Source organism: Cibotium barometz, chromosome 21 (genome assembly GCF_041138505.1).
Source record: "Cibotium barometz isolate CiBa-2024 chromosome 21, ASM4113850v1, whole genome shotgun sequence".
Taxonomy (NCBI): Eukaryota; Viridiplantae; Streptophyta; class Polypodiopsida; order Cyatheales; family Cibotiaceae; genus Cibotium; species Cibotium barometz.
In genome coordinates, this window is record NC_141066.1 from 6517427 (window position 1) to 6540181 (window position 22755).

Here is a 22755-nt window from a genome sequence, read left to right on the forward strand (position 1 = left end):
TCACCTTCACGAGCCTACCACTTAAGGGATGTCTCTTTGACACACTTGTGACACTTCCTATAATGTATGAGCCTCCTGTTTTTGAAAGCACTTGGGGTTAGGTTTTGCAAGTACATTGCTCACCTATGGTGGCTAAAAGATCTTCATGTCATGTGTGTGCATAAGGATAGAAAGAGAAGAGAGAGAACAAAGCTCTTAGAGAGAGAGTGAAGTACACGACTGAATGATGTGAATGCTGCTAAATTGATTCAATGAAGTACAAGTTTCTTTATAGGTTCAAAGGTTCACCTCTTGATATCCTTGCTTATGTCATAGCACACATAAATATCTAGATATTATTCTTACCCCAATTAGAGGTGGTTCACACACAAACACGCTACCACACTCATAATAGTGGGTTCACACACAGGTAAGACCTTGATTCCCAACAAACCACCTCACACTGTGTCAACGATAAATCTAGGATCATGGTTTCTCATGCCAGTTTTCCTAGTCAAGGATAAATCACATGGCTCTAGTTTCAGAGGTGAGTTAGGAGATCCCATGGGTAAGGACAAACAAGGATCAACTCACGCACACACAACACAAAACTCAACAGAAAACAACACATATCTTGCACTTTAAAAAGCCCTATCATCTTAACAATAGTAAGCTTCCTCTGTGGAAAGCTCCGTCTTCTCAACAATATTGGCATTTGCCTTTTTGTGAAAGCAATTCTTCAAATTGTGGTGGTTTTTTTCCACAATGTTTGCACGACTTCTTTGAATAGCAGTCCTGTGCATGATTGCTCCTACCACAAAAGGAACACTTTATACCTTTGAAGTTCTTCCTTGTGAAGGAGGAGTTGTCTCCCCCTACTGCTTCTTTTTTAGCTTCCTTTTTTCTTCTTTGAAGGAGGTTATGACCCCTTCCAAGGTGAGATTGGGCAAGTTCTTCAGTGTGGTAATGAGGTTTCCATAGTGCTCTTCAAGCACTGACTTTATCAATACTGCCAGGGCCACATCTTCTTCCACATTTGCTTTAAGTCCTGCAAGTTTGTTAATTAGAGACTTCATTTTATTCACATAAGCATCAAAACTCATGTGGTTGCATTGTGAGTCCATAGAACTCTATCTGCAGAGAAACTTTGGAGTTCCTTGCCTAAGCTTGGAAGAGCTTGTCTAGCTTTTCAGAAGCATCTTTGGAAGTTGGAAGATCTGCTACATGGTGTATAAAATTATTAAAGAGACCAAAGGCTCTTTGATCCCTAAGCTTCCATGCTTTTTGTGCTACATCTTCTCTTCCCCTATGAAAGGCCGAAGGCCTGTTAGCAGTCATCTCCTGTCTGCACACTATGTCAGGGCCTTTGTTGTGGGTGTGCCCGCCCATATTTAGTATCTTCCCATTTTTCCTCACTCTCCGTATTTTTTCCCTATTTTTCTAGAGCTGTGTATGGGCTGTCGGCTGCCCCGGATGACTGGCCAACTGTGTCTGTGTTGCCCGACCGTATGCTGGTGGGATCGTGTTAATGCCCGAGTCCGTTCTTTCATCTTCCTCAATCGCACACCACAGGTGATCAATCACATAAAGCATATGACGCTGGCCAGAGGGATCTGGCAACATTTGGCTTCTCTCTACAACAAGGTATCACCCATGAAGAGGATCTCCTTGGAAGTTCAGATGTGATGAATACTGCAAAGTCGTCGACGATGCGAGAGCACATCAACAAGTTGCACGCTCTTCAGCAGGAGGTTCTCCAGGCCGGGAAAGAGATATCGTCAGAGGATATGGCTATAACGTTGTTGTCACACTTGCCCTCTCAATACTCAGCATTTTACTCCTCTTTGATCACCAGTGGCAAGCTCAGCACCATCACATGGGAGGATCTTGTGCCCATGATCTTGGACCAGGAAGAGCGATTTACGAACCCTCCACAAGGCGGAGGTTCTGAGGCCTTGACTGGCCAACGGTCGAAAGGCCGTAACAACCACAACAAGGGCAAAGGAAAGTCTTCATCGGAGAAGTCTTCTGAGAAGAAGCCCGATTCAGACCGTGAGAAACTCATGGCCGAGCGGATCTGTAATGATTGTGGCGAGAAAGGCCACTATTGGAGGAAGTGTCCCAAGCGGACTGGGAAGAGTGCTGATTCTTCAGCTTCAGCTGCAAAGACTCCGGCCTTTGTGCACTTGGAGATGTTGGACACCGATGCCTTATCTTCTTCGAGTGAGGAGGCAATTGGCTTCACCGCCAAGGATACTCGGGAATGGATTCTTGATAGTGGTGCTTCCAGGCACATAACTCCTTCCCGTGACTTCTTTCACGATCTAAAACGGCAGTCAAGTCGCATATTCATTGGTGACAGAGGGAGCATTCCTCTCGTGTTCTTTACGTCCCCGCACTTGGTTTTCATCTTTTGTCAGTGCATGAGGTGTGCAAGACTAGCTTCCACGTGGAGTTTGAGGAGCATTATGTTGCTCTACGGGACCACGAGATTGGCCAAGTTGTTTGGGAAGGCGGAGTGGAGAATGGTATATACAAACTCTCAGCACTCTCTTCTTTGACAAGTTCTCATATTGGTGATTTGTGGCACTTTCGGTTTGCCTACTTGAATGTGGATACGCTGCCGCGAGCTTTCCGGGACCAGATGGTGGTTGGCTTGCCAAATGTTGGCAGCAAGCAAGGACGCTGTAGTTCTTGCATTCGTGGTAAGCAGCACAGGGAATCTTTTTCGAAGCACGCTTCTAGGCGGGCTTCGACCGCTTTGGAGTTGGTACACACTGACTTGTGTGGACCTATGCAGACGCCATTCTTGGGAGGTTCTTTGTACTTCATGCTGCTTGTTGATGATTGTAGCAGATTCTCTTGGGTTTATTTTCTTTCACAGAAGGACCAAGCTTTTGCTCCGTTCAAGGAGTGGCATGTGATGGTGGAGAAAGAGTCTGGCTTGTAGATAAAGACTCTTACGGCTCACGAAGGAGGAGAATTTTCTTCCAATGCATTCGTGCGGTTTTGTGCGGAACATGGAGCGGGAGCTGGCCAATACAGGTTCGCCTACTAAGAATGGAGTAGTTGAGTGTAAGAACAAGACTGTGGTGGAGATGGCGAGGACGATGCTAAAGCATCGTGATCTTCCTCGTCCACTTTGGGGAGAGGCTGTGGCTACGGCTGTCCATATCCTCAACCGTTCTCCGACTACTTCAGTACTGAACATGATTCCCTTTGAGGCGTATTTTGGCAAGAAACCAAATGTCTCCCATTTCCATGTGTTTGGGAGTGATGCATATGTTCACATTCCAAAGAAGCAGAGGGTGAAGCTCGACTCAGAGTCCCAAAAGCATGTCTTTGTGGGATGTAACTCTCTTTCCAAGGGATAAAGGTTGTATGATCCAGAAAGGAATGAGGTCGTCATCAGCAAGGATGTGGTTTTTGATAAGTATGAAACAGTTTCCACTGTTGATGAACCGCCACTTCTTGGAGACCCAGATGATTCTGATGGTGATGCCCAATCGATTGTTCCGCTGGACAGCCTCAGTCAGTTGAGGAGGTTGAGCCCGCAGCTGGAGATGAGCCCCCGCCGCCAGCAGGCGGCTCCGCAATCCATTCGAGTACCCAGGTGGTTGGTAGACACCCTTCGGGAGTCAGGTGTTACAGAGCTTCCCTCCGAATGAACCACAAAGAACGGACCTCGAAGCATAGTTGCAAAAAAACGCGTTTCAAACTTTAGGCTACTCGTTTGAAACGTGCAAACGTTTCAAACGTTTGAAACGCGTTTTTTTGCTGGGCCAGTTTTTTTTTATGATAGAAAACGTACGATGCAGTATCTCCTGGCATTTCAGTTTTGAAAGTGACGCTTGAAAGAGACGTTTCCAGCCTTTGAAGTCTTCCAGGTTTGCTTGCACCCCTACCTACGCACCAGTCCTTCTCCCCCGGCCCCTACGCACCGTAGGTAACAGGTTTGTACTAACCCTAAATCCTGATTTTTTCTGATTTTGGACCAAATTTCAGATTTGAAATTTGGGCATTTTTTGCCAGGTTGCCTACATTGGTGCATGCACACCTTGCCTACGCACCAAGCCTACTCCTCCGGCCCCTACGCACCCTGCTTCTCAGGTTTTTAATAACCCTAAATGCTGATTTTTTCTGATTTTGGACCAAATTTCAGATTTGAAATTTGGGCATTTCTTGCCAGGTTGCCCAAATTTCTTCATTCATTCATCATGCCTCGGGCTAAGGATGCCATGTGGAACCACGTAACTCCTGTGAGCAGATATGGGGGTTCAGGCACAGAAAGGTGGAAATGCAATTTTTGTGCCAAAGTGTCAGGTGGGTCTATTATTAGGGTAAAGGCCCATTTTACAGGAGTAAGAGGGGAAGGCATTGGCCCTTGCAGTCAAGTACCAAGAGAGGTTGTAGCGTCTCTTCAGCAATGGAAGAGAGAACATGAAGCAGCAAAGGGAATTCAGCCTATTGATGATGATGTACAGGATACAGATTCTGTAGGTGATGTGTCCAAAAGAGCTAGGACAGAGGATGATTTGCAGAGTCAAGCAGGTGGGTCTAGCTCCATTCCTGTAGCCCACAGATCTTCATTGCCCACCGTGCCTTCTCTAAAGAGGGCAGGCATTAAAGCAGGCATACAAAAGCAAGCTGTCAAGGAGGCCACACGTGAATTGACAAAGTTGTTTATACAATGCGCTTTGTCATTTCACGTCGTGCGTACTCCTCGTTGGAAGAAGGCCATTAAAGCTATCAGCCGCATTGGGTATGAGTGGGAGGGTCCATCTTATGAGTCCCTTCGCAAAACCCACTTAAGGAAGGAGAAGAAGGCAGTGGAGCTTGAGATGGAGCCTTTGAAGGCAACCTGGCAGAAATATGGATGCACATTGCTTTGTGATGGCTGGACAGACATGAGAAAGAGAAATGTATATAACATTTTGGTGTCCTGTTGTAAGGGCACAATGTTTTTGCGTGCCATTGATGCCTCGGTTCCAGGTACAGTTGTTACTGGAGCATTCATATGGAGACATTTGCGTGAGGCAGTGCTAGAGATTGGCCCAGAGAACATAGTGCAGGTAGTTACAGATAATGGGTCAAATTGTGTATCTATGGGCAGGATGTTAGAGGATGAGTTTCCAAAGATAGTGTGGACTCCATGTGCATCACACAGCTTGGACCTCTTGATAGAGGATGTGGCCAAAATTGGGTGGATTGCCGACCTCTTTAGTACTTCTCGGAGCATGGTGAAGTTTGTCACCAAGAGGCCAAAGGTTTTAGCTATGTTTCGTGCACACAGTGATTTGGAGTTGTTGAAGCCCTCAAACACCAGGTTTGCTTACATGCTCATTGTGGTTGAGAGGCTTGTGCGGGTCCGTACAGGTTTACTCCGCACTGTTGTCTCTCAGGAGTGGATGGCATGGGATGATAGAGAGCATCCCAAGGCAGTAGCATTTGTGCGCGCGGTAATGCGAGACACTTGGTGGGCTGAGGCCCTTGCACTTGTCACGGCCACTCAGCCTATATATAGTGTGCTTCGCATTACGGACATGGAGGGCAGCACCCTTGGACTCTTATATGAGTTCATGGACCGCATTGGAGAGGCCCTAGATCGATGCACTATACTATCAGCTGAGAGGTATGTATCATTGTATGTCATTGTTGTTCTTTTAGTTGCCAGTGGCCACATTATACATTGATATTAATTCCATGCTTCCAAGTGTCGTTGAACAGGATCCAGGACATCAGGGAGGTGTGGAACCGTAGATGGGATTGGTTTCATAGGCCAATCCATGCGGTTGCCCATATACTACACCCACTATGGCGGAATGAGGAGCAGTTCAACAATGAGGAGCTAGAAGAGGGATGGCAGTCTTACATCCAGACCTGGACTGGAGGTGATGTTCAGCTCCTCAGGAAGTTAGAGGATGAGCTCCTAGTATTTCGGAATGGGAGTCATGCCTTTGGGAGAGCCACTGCAGTTTTGAGAGAGACTCAGCTTCAGCCAGTCTCTTGGTGGGAGAAATATGGCATCGGTACTCCAGTTCTGGTAAGTGCCCACTGACAAGTTACAACTTACATGTAATAAGTTTGCACTTTGAAGTAACAACTTAGTACTTACAACTTATATAAGTTGTTTCTTCTTATTATTTATAAAGTTTTCTGTTATCTTTTGACAGAAACGCCTTGCATTACGAGTCCTCTCACAGGATTGCAGCTCTGGTCCATGTGAGAGAAACTGGAGCACATGGGCCCTCTTCCATACAAAGAAGAGGAACAAATTGTCCACTGCTCAATTAGAACGGTTGGTGTATTGTCATTGCAACCTCCGTTTAATTGAGCAGCAAGGCAATCCCATTGAGCCGCGCCAAGTGAATGTCGACAAGATCGACATAGAGAAAGTGAAGGACGTACCAGAGATCCCTGCTGAGGAGCGCGACATCTATGCCATGCTATACGAGGAGATGATGGCACCAGCTACTATGACACGATCACGGGCACCGACATCAGCAGATCATGCATCTACGAGTGCTGAGGCTGAGGCTGAGGCTTCATCTTCTTACGACACAGACTCACATTCCTCAGAGGAGGATGATGCTGAGTAGTTACTAGTTACTACTAGTGACTCTTGACTCTTGACACTTGAGTCTAGAGTTGAGAGTCCAGACTCCAGACATTGGAGACCATTTGTTTTTTCAGAGTTTTTGTATTTGGTCTTTCGGTACAGACATCTGTATTTCAGATTTCAGATTTATCATTTGACACTATTCACTAGTGCTTAGTATGTTGCTTAGTATGTTGTAAGTTGTAACTTGTAACTTCAAACTGGTTATGCTATTAATAATTATATGGGTTTTTGCCATCTATGATCTAATTCCTGATTCCTGAAGACTGCCATGTATCATGTATGATGTATCATGATTCATGTTACATGTATGATCATTGTATGATGTAAATTGTAATCATGTATGATGTATTAAGAATCAGGATTCAGTATGAAATTTGAATCATGGATTCATCATTCATGATGTATCATGATTCATGTATATGAAAGTTGAATGTAGATTTTAGCATTAAACTGTACCAAACATAAATTTATGGACACCCCCCTAAAAAAAACCTGGAAAAAACACCTGAAAAAAAATTTGAAAAAAACTTTTAAAAAACTTTTGGAAATTTGTTTGAAACGTTTTTGAAACGTTTCAAACACGTTTCAAAAACGCGTTTCAAAAAACGTGTGGCAACTATGCCTCGAAGATCGCATAGAGTTCGTGACAAAAGTCATTGAACGGAGCTTTTACACGTAAACTATGCTTTGATGTCTCATATCATGCGGGACAAAGAGCCCACTTCCGTCAAGGAAGCCCTTGCACAGGATACTTGGAGGAAAGCCATGCAGGTGGAACTGGATGCCATAGAGAAGAATAACACTTGGAAGTTGGTTCCAAGGCCGTCGAAACGGTCTGTCATTGGTGTCATGTGGGTCTTTAAGACCAAGTATACGTTAGATGGGTCAGTGGACAAACACAAAGCCAGACTTGTGGCTAAGGGTTATGTTCAGCGGCCTGGCATCGACTATGAGGATACCTTTGCACCGACAATGAGGATGACCATGATTCGAACCGTTCTTGCCCTTGCTTCTTCTCAGCGGTGTCCTGTATTTCAGATGGATGTGAAATCTGTGTTCCTCAATGGTGACTTGCAGGAGGAGGTGTATGTTGAGCAGCCTCCAGGCTTTGAGATTCCAGGATCAAAGGGAATGGTTTACAAGGCCTCCCCGTATTTAGTGCCTTCCCATTTTTCCTCACTCTCCGTAATTTTTCCCTATTTTTCTAGAGCTGTGTATGGGCTGCCGGCTGCCCCAGATGACTGGCCGACTGCCCTTCTGCTGACCGACTGAGTGTTTACTCGTCGGGGGCTACTGTCGGCCGATTCTGGGCTGACCGACCAGCAGCCAAGGGCCATATAAAATGGCCCCTTGCCCCCACACTCCTTGTGTTTTTCCGAGATTTTATTGGTGTATATAGCAGAGTTACACAAGCTTCTCTCTCTTTCATCTGTGTATTGCTCTCTGCAGCAATTGTCTTCATTTCCGCTGTGCATTCTGACAAGGCCTTCTCTCATCAGCCTAAACTTCAACTTAGTTTGCCAGGTGTGGTAGCTCTCTGAATTTTTCACTGAACATGTGGGAAGCCATTATATGCTATGAAATTGGGATGGTCTTAACACAGGAATGTATCCAATAATAGTGATTACTCCCAAACAAATAATGCCCAAAAATTTAAGGTTACTAAAAATTTTAGAATTTTTCAAAAATTAGGGCTTTTTGAAAATGACGGTGTAGCAAGCAATAGCAACCCTCTAATGCTAGGATTGCACCCTCAATTGTGATTTTAAATGGAGTAAAGTTATGACTAAAGCAGCATGGATTTACCCTTCATTTGAAAAGCCCCAATTTGATTTTTGATATCTATAGTCGATTTGAGCTCTCCGCTCAGATACTATGCCGATTGTTCACCAACAGTGTCCCTTCTTTTTTGTTGATCCGAGTGTGCGGTTGGTAGTTGCAGGTGTTGAGTGCTGAGTAGTTGATGATGTGGCCTATTGTTAATAAGGTGACAACCAGCCCAAGTACGGGGCCGCCGGGTAGGAAGCCACCAAGTAGGCAGTGAGAGAAAATGGTTGGCGCCGAGGCCCAAGCAGGTGCAATCTGGCAACGAGCTGTGCGATGCATTCTTCCAGTTCTGAACACGAATGTCGACGGGCGCTAGAAGATCATGTTTGCTCTGATTCCAGATGTTGAAAGCAACTAGGGTTAGGGATTGGAAGTATAGTGCTCAACTATGGTGGCTGAAAGATCTTCATGACATATGTGTGTGTGCAAAAGGATAGAGAGAGAAGAGAGAGAACAACGCTCTTAGAGAGAGAGTGAAGTACATGACTGAATGATGTGACTGATGCTTAATTGATTCAATGAAGTACAAAGTACCTTTATGGGTTCAAAGGTTCACCGCTTGGCATCATTGCTTATGTCATAGCACACACAAATATCTAGATATTATTCTTACCCCTTTAAGAGGTGGTTCACACACAAACACACTACCACACTCATAAGAGTGGGTTCAAACTTCACACACAGGTAAGACCTTGATTCCCAACACTCTTGAGGACCAAACCTTGGAAAGGATGACTGGAGCAGGATAGAGGAATTGCAGGTCATGGTGTTTCCTCCAATGACTCCGAGTAAGCCCCCAGTGTCCCACCCCATTATTCTTGCACACAAAGATCAGTTATGCAGAGAGGCACAGATGCAGACCCTAGATAGCTCTCAGACCCCCATCGCGAGCTTTCCCCTTACCCAGGATGGAGGCCCCTGCCAATGACCACAAGAGAGCTTTAAACCAGATGCCACCACCCAATAGACCAAGCAGCGCGCATTGGCAGTCCATGCACCACCCTGTTTCCCAAGTGTCTCCAACCCAGGTGCAACGAGCTAGATGCCCAAGACCCACTGGTCCAAGAAGGTGCTCCACTCAACAGGAGTGCCCCTCCACAGGCAATGGACATGGACAGCCTCTATGCAGCCATTGATACTTTGACCCCATCACATTATTATATCATTGTATCGTTCACATTCACATGGTTCTTTTTCCTTTCAGTTCTAGTTGGTTTTAAGTTTTCCTTTCAGTTCTAGTTGGTTTTAAGTTTTCCCATGATTCAGTAATTTCATTGATATATTGTAACATTTTGGTCTCACAGACTTTGATCTTTTGTAGACATTAATAAAACTTTCTTCTTTCTTTCTTTCTCTCCCAGTGAGTGGTTGTGTGAACAACTGCCTGATGTGGGTTTCTTTTGTATACTAATAGTATACCTTTTCCCCCAAAAAAAAAACGAAGGGTAGGAGGGGGGGATGGGTTGGGTTGGGATTGTTTCATTTTCTTTAACAAGGAGAAGGCACATAATTTTGCTGGCTTCAAAGAGTGTGTTTTGAACCCCAATATATTTGTTAGAATTCTAAGAATGTTTCTTTAGTCAATATAACTTATCACATCAAATGATTATGATACAGAATAAAGCCTTCATAAATCATAGCCAACAGCAGCCATATTATTCAAATGCAAAAATCTGCATTCAAAACAAGACAATTTAAAGTCTAAAACGAGTAAAGAAGGGAGAGGGGTGGAGAGAGAGGAGAGAAGGGGGCGTGTGGTGGTTTGGGGGGGGGGGGGTGCAGATTTTGGGGGGATTTGTTTCATTTTCTTTAACAAATGTGCAAAGGCACAAATTTTGCTGGCTTCAAAGAGTGTTTTGAACCGCAATATAATTGTTAGGATTCTAAGAATGTTTCTTTAGTCGATATAACTATCACATCACATGATTATGATACAGAATAAAGCCTTCATAAAGCATAGCCAACAGCAGCCATATTCTTCAAATGCAAAAATCTGCATTTTAAACAAGACAATTTAAAGTCTAAAACGAGTAAAGAAGCTACAGCATTGCAATTCAAAAGAAAATCACTCTAAACAAAAAGGTTCCTTGTTTAGATATGCATAGGAACATAAAACTAAAGACCATTAGCCAATGAGGTGATAGCTCGAGTGGTAAAAGTGCTTGTCTAGGAACAGTAGGTCCTGGGTTCAAAACCCCACAAGGTGCTTCCTCAGCAGCGTTGCCTATGGACGGATAAAAAAGTGCCTACAGGCAGTGAAAAACGATAAACTACCAGAGGATGCTTGGGCCTAAGGCTAGTTGAAAAAAAAAAACTGAAGACCATTACACAAAAGTTACCTCTATCTTGACGTCCTCTGGAATCTCTTCCAGGTGAAAACCTCTTACTGCGAGGAGAATGCCTACGTTGAAGCCTTTCCCTTAAATCCCCTCCTCGAAAATCTCGTCTACCTGTGCAAGCATCACGTTGCTTAAATGAATAATTCTACAAAATAGTAAAAATATCTTTGCAAGAAGGTGAAGATGCATGGCTTAAAATCCTTTGCCTACAGCAAACACCCTCCATGAAAAAATGTTTTCAATCCTACTGTTGACAACTTTTTTGTTAAAGCTGCTTACAAACACATGTTTTCACACTCATCTTGAGAGGCCTAAACAAAATTTGTCTGAACGAAGATACCTTAAAATTGTGCCTCCCTGTTGCAGCTACAAACAAAAAAAAGGCATTAAAGGATTTATTGTGTGAAGCTTAAATTGACATTATGTGCTTGACCATGTACAAGGTTGGGTATCTGCAAGCTCTTAACGAAATGCTAGAGAGAAGGCATCAATTCTCGATAAAATGGAAGGGAAAGTCCCGCATGTGACTTGAAACCTTAAGTTTTCCCTTACAGCAAGGGCCGAGTGGTCTCCTCTCCTTCCCGATCTGGGCGCATGACATTGTTCACGTGTTCTACCCTCAGCCACTTGCGAGCCAATATCTTGTTGTATTTCTAGGTTTCCGGGCTTCATTTGACCATTAGCTTGGGCTTCTTCTGGAGCACAATGGCACTAGAGGTATCCAAATCCTCCCCTGAATTGTGAAAAAAGGACCAACATTCATCAACATCACAGCCCAACAAGGGCAACTAAGGCTCAATGAAACTATCTCTTTCTATAAATTAATCAAAAGGTTTTCTGGGAACAATATCTGTGCTGCCAAAAAAGGGAGAGAGTATGATCAGAAACGATGTATCATGGCATTGATCTCCCTTCACTTTCTTAAATCTCTATAATTATTCACTACAGTGTGGTTGCTCCCTTGATCATCTAATTGAAGTACTCACAAGTCACCATTAGCACCTCTAATCATTAATGACCAGTCCCAATTCCCATCATAATCAGCATGGTGGCATACTAATATGGGCAAGCTCCTAACACAACCACATAGGCCACACTCAAATTTTTTGAATGTGTCTTTATTCATAATTTGACTCCCTCATACCCTAGCTGCCACACCTAAATTGCTTGAATAAGTTGAGGATTTACGATTTCTTTTTTTTCCCGGGAAAAAGATCCTTCTATTAGTTACTGACCGAGAAAAACAACCAAAATGGCAAAGTAAAAATCTGTCCCCAAAGGGGAAACGCGAGTCAAGATGAACAAAGGGGCAGATGAGCTTCTCCTCCGGCTGGCCGCTCTAGGAGGAGAAGGCTATCTCATACAATGGGGGAAAGGGGAAATAACCACACACGTGGTCTGTAATGCCAAGTGGGCTCGCCACCACTATCTGTAAGGAAGGGACCGTGCAACCTCTTGAGGAAGGCCTCCCAACGCTTCCTCATGTGGTCCAAGCTGCCCTGAAGCTCCCCAACTGACCTCGGAGGGTATGAATGATATCGAGCCAAATGCTCCACATAGACTCTGTTGGCAGGGTGAGGGTGGCTTCGATGGCTTCACTACATTGAGCTCTCCATATATGCCACACAGCTATACTATTGTAAATCTCCCATCTCTCGCTAGAACCCGGGATCCAACAACTAGTAGGCGGAGCTTTGCTAGCATAGTGGAGATACAAAGGTGAGAGACCTGAAGGGCCCCCACCTTCCTCCTTATACGGCATGATGATTGTGGCCTCAGTGGCCCAAGCAACAGTGCCCCACGTAACTATACAGGCAAGATTCTGATCCATAGTGAAAATGCATAGCATCCTGTGTTGGGCCTTTGGGCAATCCCAAAAAAAATGGCGTTGAAACTCTTGGGGAATCAAGATGGCCACACATCTGACATAATGCCCAATGGCCAAACAAGTGCCAACTACTAAGCTCCTATGTGCCAGCTACCACATGAAAAGAGTGATCTTCCGCGGTCAAAAGCTATCCCACAACCGCTTCCACAAATCTGCGAGAAAATGCAGCGAGAGGGCCTGGGATTGCCAAAGTGCTACCATTGCTAGAATGCCCTCCACACACAAACTGTATAGTGTAAGCATGGAAGGAAGTACCACGCGACTCCTCTTTGTCCTCTGGATCCTGCCATGTCCACTCTCCTGGGTCCCACTAGAGATTCATAATAGGCCGGCCCTGCCACATCCATAGCCGTCATAGTCTCTCTCTAGCCACCTTGGCAGATGGAGGGTCAATGTGCCACTCATGTGCGTGAAAACCTATCACCCTCACCCTCTCCAAGGTGCATCCCCTAAGGTCCTCTAGGGGGTCTCTAATCTCTCCAGTCTGCCTCTCACCTGCGCCCCTTGGCCCTCCTACCTTCGCTTCCCACCTACGCCCCCTTAGCCCTCCTCACCTTCACCTCCCACCTTCCCCCTTCGCCCTCCTCGCCTTCGCCTCCCTTTTGCCTCCACCTCGCACTACCCCCTTGCCTTTGCCTCTCTTTGTCTTCCACCTCCCCCTTCGCTACCCACGTTGCTGTCCTTACCTCCCCCATTCACCTTAGCCCCCGTCTTTGGCTCTTTTCTGCCCTGCTTTGCCTTATCCGCCCTCGCCCTGCACTGCTAGCCGCGCTCCCCACGCCCTTACCCTCTTCTCCATCAAGTGCTTTTAGCTTTTGGGAAATTTTCTCTGTGGCAATACTCAGCATCTTCTAGTCTCGAACCCCTAGGAGGATCAAGGTCGCTCCGTCATCCCCGACCAAGGTCATCACCCCTTGCCTCTCCTTTTCACAAGAGGAAATTCAACTCCACACTTCAACAGTCGCTTCTCTACAAGCCTCCACCTTGGTATGCAAGATTGTGGGTAGCTGCTCGGTGCACGGACAGTTCTGACATCTATTTACAGGCAAGCCTTCTTGGCGCACCTAGAAAGATCACTAACATTCATCTCTTGGGCATGGTTGTTTCTCGTACCAATACGAACCAATTTGTACTGTACGGGACGATATGCCCCCCACCCCCCCCCCTCTCCTTTCTTTCCGCGGGCCGCCAGCGCGAGAAATTGGTCCTTCTATTAGTTAATGAAAAAACAACCACAATAGGCTAGATACAACCACGAAGGGCTAGACACATCCTCATCTCATGTACAGGGCAGGGATCAAAAAAATCAAGAGGGGTGGAGAAAGATGCACTTCCCCTTTGGCTGATAGGACTGTTTTTCGACCGTTTTTGTTTGTTTTTCACCCTTTTTTTTGCTTGCCTTGGCTATAGACTTGAGCTCTTGAGCAACTCCTTTAAAGTGCCCTCCCCCCCAACCTTCCCTCACATTCAAGCTTGAAGCTCCATTGTCATGTGCATAAGCAATGCCATGGACCTTCTCAAGGCTAAATCCAGAAGGGGCAAACAGATAAAGACCATGAACCAGTAGAAGATAGGTAGAACCAGAATGTTCAGAGCTTCAGGTGTATCATCTGAAGTGGACGTGGAGCAGGACAAGTGGGATCATGGAAGGCAGCAGACAGCTGAAGCGCTAAGTGCAGTCGGCTGGCTGCAGAAGTGAGTCGGCTGCAGGACAGGAGGTGTCGGCTGCCCATAACATGGTCGGCTGAACCAGCAGATAAGGGGGCAACAGCATGCGCAGGAGGATATCCAGTCGGCTGTGCTTAAAAAAGGCATTAATGAAGTATGAACTGGCCGACCAGCAGTCGGCCAGTTCCCCATGTAGTCCAAGGGCTATAAATAGCCCCTCTTGCTCAAGGTTTTATTCATTCAGCCCACTAGGGGTTTGAGTCAGTAGGAGTCCTAGTTGGGACTGAATTTTGGTGTGTTATTACCTTTTCAAGAAGGCAGCCAAGGGCTGCAGATATGTACCCTTTTTGTACCATAGTATATACTGAATTTCCAGCACTTCTCACTCTCTCTCTCTACTCTCTCTCTACCTGCGTTTTTGCATCAGATGGTGCGTTTTTGCATCAGAAGGTTTCCAAGAGTGTTTAGGGCTGAAAGAAGACTCCCAGAGCTTCCGCGTGTTACATACATAGTTTGTAAGTGTTTTAAAAAAAACCATATTTTATCGTACGGTATCCCAAAATTTCATATCGTACTAAAAATTCTCGTACGGTATCGTATTTTCGTACCATGACAACTATGCTCTTGGGGCGTGGCTACTATCAGGTTGATCTTGTAGCTTCAGATAGAGTCATATTGCGTACAGTAGAGGCCTTCTTTGCGAGGTGGCAGCGTAGCTTCAACCCGACATCTGATCCTGTGGTGGCTGGCATCTAAGGCTTTCCCGAACAGTATGCTTTCCAGGTCTTAGGGATGAATACCTTCATCAATGCTATTGAGAGAGTGATGGAATCCCCCCCAACACCCCTTCAGTTCTAGCTCATCCATTCGTATCTACATTGCCTCTCCAAAGTCGGTGCCTCATGCCATATTGCTTCCTAGTCTTCGCGTGGACCCTCTGGCCTCCCAGGCACATGTTTCATCTGCCGACAAATGGGGCACCTCACTAGGGCTTGTCCTCGTCGACAGTCTAGGACGCCGCCTCCAGTAGGTCACGAGGTGGGAGGGACACAGGCCCCTAGGTACCAGAGCATCAAGACCCGAACTCGATTGGGACCAATGCATGAGAGTGGCAGACTATTGGCCTCGGGCAAAACCGTTGGCTGACCTTCAGAGCAAAGCGGCACCGTCAGGCACGCCACGCTGGCAGGACACAAGAGGATATAGTTGTGGCAGAGAACCATTAAGAACATTATATCAGCAACCCCCGACGGTGATGCCCGCAATACCTTCAAGGAACCCGGCTCCGACCCAGCGCCGCCAGACAGCAGTACCGCCAGCCCTTTGCACCAATAGTGATTGTGCACCAACCAATACTACTGCCTTCAATCGCCTGCCGCCTTCAGAGCCAAAGCAGCCACCAATCATCTCCACAGCCAGCCAGCAATGCATCCAACTAGCCCTATTTAGCACTTGCGCCGCCTACTTCATCTCAGTATCGCCACCAAGGCTTGCCCTCTTGTTGCCTAGCAAAGCAGCCAGCAACACTCTTTTGGCGCTCTTTGGCCCCTTGCCGCCGGTGGCAGTTCTTCTCCTTTGCGCTAGCCGTACATGTGTTGTGGGTGGCTGTTTGCTGGCCGTGCAGCACCCTCAGCTTCCCATAACTTCTTATTATAATCTTCCAAATTTTCACATTTTGAAGCATCCAACTTGTGCCATGCAGTCATAACATCCACCTCAAATGTAGATGTGAGCCATACGGAAGAGAAAACCTGTTTAAATTGTACCCAAGTAGTGGGTGCTATACCTTGCAAAAGACGAGTAGACCACTACTGCAAAGTATTACCCTTGAGAAAAGTGGCAGCTTTCCTCACCTTAGAGGACTCTGTGTAATTCCCACCAGAAAAAGTAGCATCAAACTGCTGTAAAAAGGTAAGTGCTTTCAATTTATCTTTGTCTCCACTGAATGTATCAAACTTCACTGCAGCTCCCCCTTCCTTATAATCTTTCGCCTTACCCATAGGCGTTAGATTATCATATGGAAGTGGCTTCGCAAGATTGTTGCCCCCAACATTCATGCCCATCATGGGGTCAACATTACCCATTCCCACACCTGGCATGCCATACATTCCAGCCATGTTTCCAAACATTCCGTTATGCATACCTGGCTGCATGCCACCATACATATTTGCTTGCATTCCAGGTTGCATGCTCCCAAACATATTTCCTTGGATACCGGACTGCATACCACCATACATATTCCCCTGCATACCAGGCTGAAAATTAGCTCCAAAAGGCCCTGGCATACCCATGCCTCCCTGAGGGTAACCCCCAGTCATAGATTGGAACACCGAGCCACCACCAAAATAACCTCGATGCAGTCTGCTCAGGAATAGACGGCTGTCCAAAGAAGGAACCCTGTGAGTTTGCTCCATAAGCATGCTGCATGTTCGGAAACTCACCAAAAGATGGATCCTGTGGGATGGCACCACTATGACCCTGAGGAAGGTTCTTAGAACGAACCTTCTTCTTCTTCTTCTCGGGCTCTGTACGGGATCTCATAAATTCAGCAAACTTCTCACTTTGAGTGAGCTGCATGAATCAATCCATAACACTAGCCAAACGATCTTTAAACCGAGCATCATCATCCTCTTTACCAAGTACATCTCCTGGCTGCGTTACATCCTCAAAAGGCTCAACATCTGCAGCCTGTTCTGCAAAAATATCTTCAGATACATTCCTCTCAAGAGAGGTCTCTTGCTCTTCCTCTTCATGATAAAAGTACTCATCTTCTGTATTAGACATGCTTGCTGAATTTTTTTAAGCAATGACTTTCCTCGAGGCAACCACGAGCTCACCCCCTTTAGAAAGTTGATGATTGGTCCCGGCAACGGAACCTTGAAACCGACCTCTGGTAGAAACCAAAGTGCGGTAGACTAGCAGTCACCCTTCCACTTGTAGTCCAGATATAAAACAATTATGATTGGAGCTAGAGTGCCCCAAATCTGAAAATAAAACGACACCTGTTGGCCCCAAAGCTTGGCGCCCCTTGCGGTATTTCTTTATTCAATTTCAAAAATATGTAAGGCTGAGTACAACAAAACCAACCAAGAGAATACACCTGTATGTCCAATCTGGCAGCCCACAATACCTCTTAGCACAGAGGATTCACACACACAGATCTATGTCTCAAAGCAACACTCTGTGCTTCCCTCTGATCAGCCAAGACCATTCAACACGACAGCCTTGAGCATACATCTGGCATATCTCATGCACATGATTCAACAACTCAGCACAAACATACATTCACTGTCCCAATCTCTGTTTCCACCCTTTTCAATCTGCCATACCCCTCCTCTCACAGGGGCCAAATAGCACAACTCTGCAGCAAACATAAGCCAATGGAAAGAAAGACAGATGAACAAGTTCAGAGCTTACCAAATCAGTTCATGGTTTTGCACTCGTGGGACAGTTCGTACCAGTCTGCACTTGACGACTGTCTATACTCTTTCCCCTGCAACCACGTGACTGTTGCACCCAAATAAACTCTGATAGAATCCCACGTGTAGCTGGAGATGCACCGTTTTACTGTCCAGAACTAACAGGTCAACGCCGGCCTGTACCTGTCCGTACAGCACATTAGAGACTGACGGTACCTGTCCGTACAGAGTTGAACAGACTGTACTGCAGTTGCTTAAACCAGCGTGCTGTACCCGACTGTCCCTGCTGTACAGTTTTGTACCTACAGCATAGCCGCCTGACAACAGCCGTACAGCCACCTGTACCTGCTGTCCGTACGATTGTACCTACTGTACACCTTCTGTCACAACCCACAGCACCTGTACCTGCTCAGCCTATCAACGCCGCCTGTACCAGCAGAAGAATCTGCAGCAGAGAAAACAGCCGCCTGTCTTGCAGCAGCCGTACACATGTACACATGGACTGTACGGGCAGGTTTGCACAGAAAACAACAGCAAAAATCCACCACCAGCAGTCGACGTTGCTTCTCCTTTCCTTCTCCACGCTTGAGCCTACACGACTCCCAAAAGCAAGAGAGAGAATGTTGTGAGAGGCATGCACTCCAAAAGTGGAGTTGCCCCCTCTCCAAACTTATCCTAGGGCCCCAACTTTAATAATCATTAAAGTTCCCTAGGGGCCACTAAGGCCTAGGGGCAACCTTCAATAAAACATTAAAAACATTAATGTTTTTGTCCCCCTTCACATATGAAGTGTCCACACATCATTCTCATTTGTCCAAGCACCCCAAATGTGAAACTTCTAATATTTTTGCTCAGCAACCACCATGCCCACACTTGTGCTGTTCCATTTTCACAGGGCCATGACAGCTAGTGTCATTTGTATTTTCAGTATTTCCAATATTTGTGTTGCTGATGTTGTCTCCATTGTTTAATAACAGTTAATTAAGTGTTCTAAATATGTGTATATTGTCTTCCGATCTGTAGGCCTCCTGTAGGGAGCGGTCACATTGGTATCAGAGCCCAGTCGTCTCTCTTTCTCAAGAGGAGACACGGAGTTTTGAGATCGGAAGCAAGCACGAACACTTAATTCAATGGACAGCCAGGGCAACCCATTGGAAGTGCCGAATTCAAGGGACCAATCAAGTGCTTCACGGGATTCCGATGCATTGCATGGAAGGCATAAGCCTCTTGAGAGAGTCTATGACAGTGCATACATGGGACAGCCATCACGTGGTAAAGAACCCATGCACGAGGAAGAGCCCAATGCATTGAGGGCTAAGTTGGAGCACATGAAGAGGCTCTTGCAGGCAAAAGAGCAAGAGCTTAAATTCTTGCATGAAGACCCTCATGTACAAAGTGTCATAGAAACCAAGAAAGCCGATGCTATGGTAGACATGACTTTTGAGTCTATGGCTCGAGAAGTGGGCAAGAAGGCAAGGGAGCTGGAACTCTCTTATCTTATCCGCAAGGGTGACCTTAACGAGGGAGAGGATGGACAGCTTATGTTCAAGAATCCACCCCGTTTGCAGCATGGAGACCCAGCCTCTCAAAGGTTAAGATCAAACTTGCATAAAGAAGAAGTTTCGGTCACCTCCCGCCATGCATCCACTCCTCACGGCATAGGAGGAAACAGATTTATGCACGCTCAAGGCCATTTGGGTTCCAAGAATGTACATCATGGGGACAATGGTCGGCATGCAAGCCGAAAGACTTTTCCCACTGAGTTGTCGTGGTGAGAGACATTGCTTCATTCGGTGATTTCCTGTATCTCAGCTTCTTAATCTTGCATTAGTGATTCTTCACTACATCTTGGAAGCTGGCCGAGCACTTTCAATCTTCTTAACCAAGGAGATTGTTTATTGAGTGTGGAGAACTTCTAAGCAAGTTAGCAACCCCCTCCCGCCCCGCCCCCCCCCCCCTTCATATTAAAGAGTGAAGAGGTTTACTTGCTTTTGAGTTTTTCTTCAAAAAACTAAAGTGCTTTTTAGTTTTAATGAAAAAACTCACGAACTCTCCTTGCATCCTCTCTGACACACGCCTACACATGCAACCCTTGATGCCAACAAAAAACCTTGTACAACTTATGTAGAGCATCGATTTGATACAAAGAGAAATGATGAAAGGCATTCCTCAAAAATCTACCACGCCTAGACACTCATACCTCTTCAACCTCTGTGTCAGGGTTGCTCTTATGCCAACTGTAAAATCCTTCCCTCAATCTCCCTTAATACAGCTGAAAACCAAGGTTCTTAACCGAATCCTGAGGTGATAGGCTAGCTCAACTCCCAAATCCATCGATCTCCCCATAGGAACCCCATACCACCGAAGCGTACCCATAGGCCTTCGACACGCCAACCTACTTACTCGCCATGTGCAAGACATGAGCACGTTTGCTCTCCGGATCCAAGCCAAACCGTTAGTGGTGCATCCGCACAACTATGACTCTCAATAACCCAAGCTCTCACTTATGTAGGGATAACTTTGCTATATATCAACTATAAAAGACCATTAAAAGTTTGTTTATCGATCCAAGAATCCTAGCCGAGTATTCGCCTATTAATCCCTAATCCCAGGGCTCTCTAATCTCGTTAGATTAGTGTCCAGGTACATAATATTACTACTCCTAAAGAGTGGATGGAGAACATTCATTATCTCCCTCCCATGTCTTAGTGGCCATTAGAATAGTCCAAAGTGGGTCATTGGCCTCCATGATGACTGGTAAACTTCCTCCCACAAAAAAAAGCTGGTGTTGGGGACTTGCACAGGTGCAGAGAGTTAAGGGGTCAGTTGCCTTGGAAGCACATGGGATGCCAATCATTCACCTCTTTGAGTGGGAAAGCTTTGTTCATCAGTCCTTTACTGATTCTTTCCAATTTTTTGATGTTTGAGGATTTGTGACTCATGGTTCTCGACACCTTTGGCCTGAGAGGAACAAGCATTTGGAAGCACTGGTGCTGACCATATCCCTACAATCAGCCTGATAACCCAAGATATTCATTAACTATAGGCTGAGGGGTCCATGGGAGTAGCTTGATCCCCACCAGGTTGCTAACAGCAGATTCATAGAAGCTCATGCACACGGCAGCTCTGGGGCTCTGGCGAGACTAGGCCCGTCCCCCCTGCTCCCATTATGCATCAGAGGAAGCAGCCTTGGAGGGGGTTCTTTTTCTCCTTTGGAAGGTTTCTAATCCGTATTCCCTCCTTCTGAAACCGTAGTTGACCTCCTTCACCATTACCATGACATTTCCATTCGCTGCAGCAGTTGGACTTTGCAGGTACGCACTGCTCCACTTTGCCAGTATGTCATTTAAGAAAATCACTTTGTGAATATGTGCGATTATGTGAGTCCATGTAAATCACATTTTGACTTAATTAGCCATGATATGAATATTAATATTTTATGCTGATACGTTGAGGAAGCAGAAGCGGAGTCCCATTTGACATGATTTTAACGACTAAGATAGCCCATCTTTGACAACGTCCAAAACTCTAACACTGGGCAAACCTTAAAAAGAATGGAAAAGAAGCTAGTACCGTTGAAGGCTGCGTTGGCAAATCGCCGCAGCTCTGCCTCGCCGTGAGCAAACGAGCAGCTTTGGCGGGGGCAGTTACCCCTCTGGTACAGACTGCAAAGCTTGGTCTTATACAAATCGCGGCCGAACGACATCTTAGCCCCCCGCAAGCTTCACGTCACAGGGAGCTCGGAATGCGAGGGTTCGGGTTCGGTACCATCGTATGATGGACTCTCTTACAAAAAATGTAGAATATAAGTTTTATGAAAAAAAATTTGACGAAACATATGGTCCATATATTAATCAAAAAGCATTACCTCATATCAGACTTACAAGAGCTAATTTATCCCATCTATCCTCCTCAAATACAAAAGAGGATTTCTCCCAAGATATAACCAAGCAGAATTGAGGCTTCAAGCATAGCCTCAGTGGTGCATCCTCTGGGTGCCTGTTTCTCCAACTTTTGGACCAGATTTTGACTATGGGTCTAGTGCCAGCTAGGTTCTCAATAAAGGCAACAAAAGTGTAATTTATTTGCTTCACCTTCTTGTACCATCTCTTAGTTTTAGGTCCATACTTGACTGGTTTAGACTCCAACTTCAGCTTTGCAGGGCCCTGAAAGCAAATACACCACGCAGTTAGGCAAAGCCCAGTATGAATGAAGATCTCTCTCAGAGGAAAGGATCAAGTCATGGTTATCTGTAGGGCCTAAATCATTTGAACCAAGTCCACCCCATTCAACTTGTTAACCAAACATATGGACCAGCACATACATATACACTTATGCGTCAACCCATTCACATCAATTCCTGTATCACAAGCCTTCTGAAATACAATACAATTCCTAGAATTCCAGATCTCCCACAAACAACAAAACCCGGATATATTAAAAATTAAATCAACATGTCCAACACTAGCTGTCCATCTCCCTCATATCTAGTCCCCCCATTGTCCTTGTACCCCTAAGTTACTATGACTCCATTTTCCAATCATGGTCCAAGCACTCCTAATGGCAGGGCAATCCCAAAATACATGTTTTCCATCTTCCAAAGCAGTCTTGTATCTAGGACAGCATCCACTGGTAAAATTCCTCTATACCAACTTAGATCCAATAGGCAAGGCTCCCATGCATACTCTTCATAAAAAGACTTCAGACTTTGTAGGCATTTCAGTCTCCCATATTGCCTTCCATTTCATTCTCCAACAACTAGAACTCCAGCTCACTCTCCAAATTTTATTAAAATAAATAACATTATCTTCACTCTTTCTCAGTGCTTTGTACATGAAAAGATGCAGGGGGGAAGAGAGCTTGAGCTCTTGCAAGCACACACACACTCACAAAACCCTAATAGAGAACACACAAGGTGAGAGGCTGAAAATCTTCTTCTTCTTCACTAAACACAACACACACCTCACTCTTCTCCTTCATGAAATATACCCACACTTTCCTTGTGTGGTCATC

The 22755-nt window shown here is 45.6% G+C and overlaps 3 protein-coding genes across 3 annotated transcripts in view; 2 read left to right on the forward strand and 1 right to left on the reverse strand.

The window, feature by feature from the left end:
- LOC147626781 (zinc finger CCCH domain-containing protein 13-like) overlaps nucleotides 1-21562 on the reverse strand; it is a 95119-nt gene extending 73557 nt beyond the window's left edge. Inside the window, exons 1-2 of the mRNA XM_086815337.1 lie at nucleotides 21316-21562; nucleotides 10768-10878 (exon numbers count right to left, since the gene is read on the reverse strand). Coding sequence (XP_086671463.1) covers nucleotides 10768-10878; nucleotides 21316-21448 — 244 coding nt within the window. The 5' untranslated portion in view covers nucleotides 21449-21562. The remainder of the gene's footprint in view (nucleotides 1-10767; nucleotides 10879-21315) is intronic.
- LOC147626783 (uncharacterized) lies at nucleotides 3984-5707 on the forward strand. Its single transcript, XM_086815336.1, has 2 exons — nucleotides 3984-4089; nucleotides 4169-5707. The coding sequence occupies exon 2, from the start codon at nucleotides 4197-4199 to the stop codon at nucleotides 5670-5672; it is 1476 nt and encodes a 491-aa protein (XP_086671462.1). The 5' UTR covers nucleotides 3984-4089; nucleotides 4169-4196; the 3' UTR covers nucleotides 5673-5707.
- LOC147626784 (uncharacterized) lies at nucleotides 5683-6844 on the forward strand. Its single transcript, XM_086816057.1, has 3 exons — nucleotides 5683-5694; nucleotides 5726-6022; nucleotides 6153-6844. Exons 1-3 carry the CDS (start codon nucleotides 5683-5685, stop codon nucleotides 6576-6578), a joined length of 735 nt encoding a protein of 244 aa, XP_086672183.1. The 3' UTR covers nucleotides 6579-6844.
- Nucleotides 21563-22755: the final 1193 nt, after the last annotated feature.

Excerpts from the sequence above, each read along its gene's own strand:
- LOC147626783 (XM_086815336.1), top strand. The coding sequence starts at position 4,197 with ATGCCTCGGGCTAAGGATGCCATGTGGAACCACGTAACTCCTGTGAGC.
- LOC147626784 (XM_086816057.1), top strand. Across the intron at positions 6,023-6,152 it reads GCATCGGTACTCCAGTTCTG|AAACGCCTTGCATTACGAGT; the intron begins GTAAGTGCCCAC and ends ATCTTTTGACAG.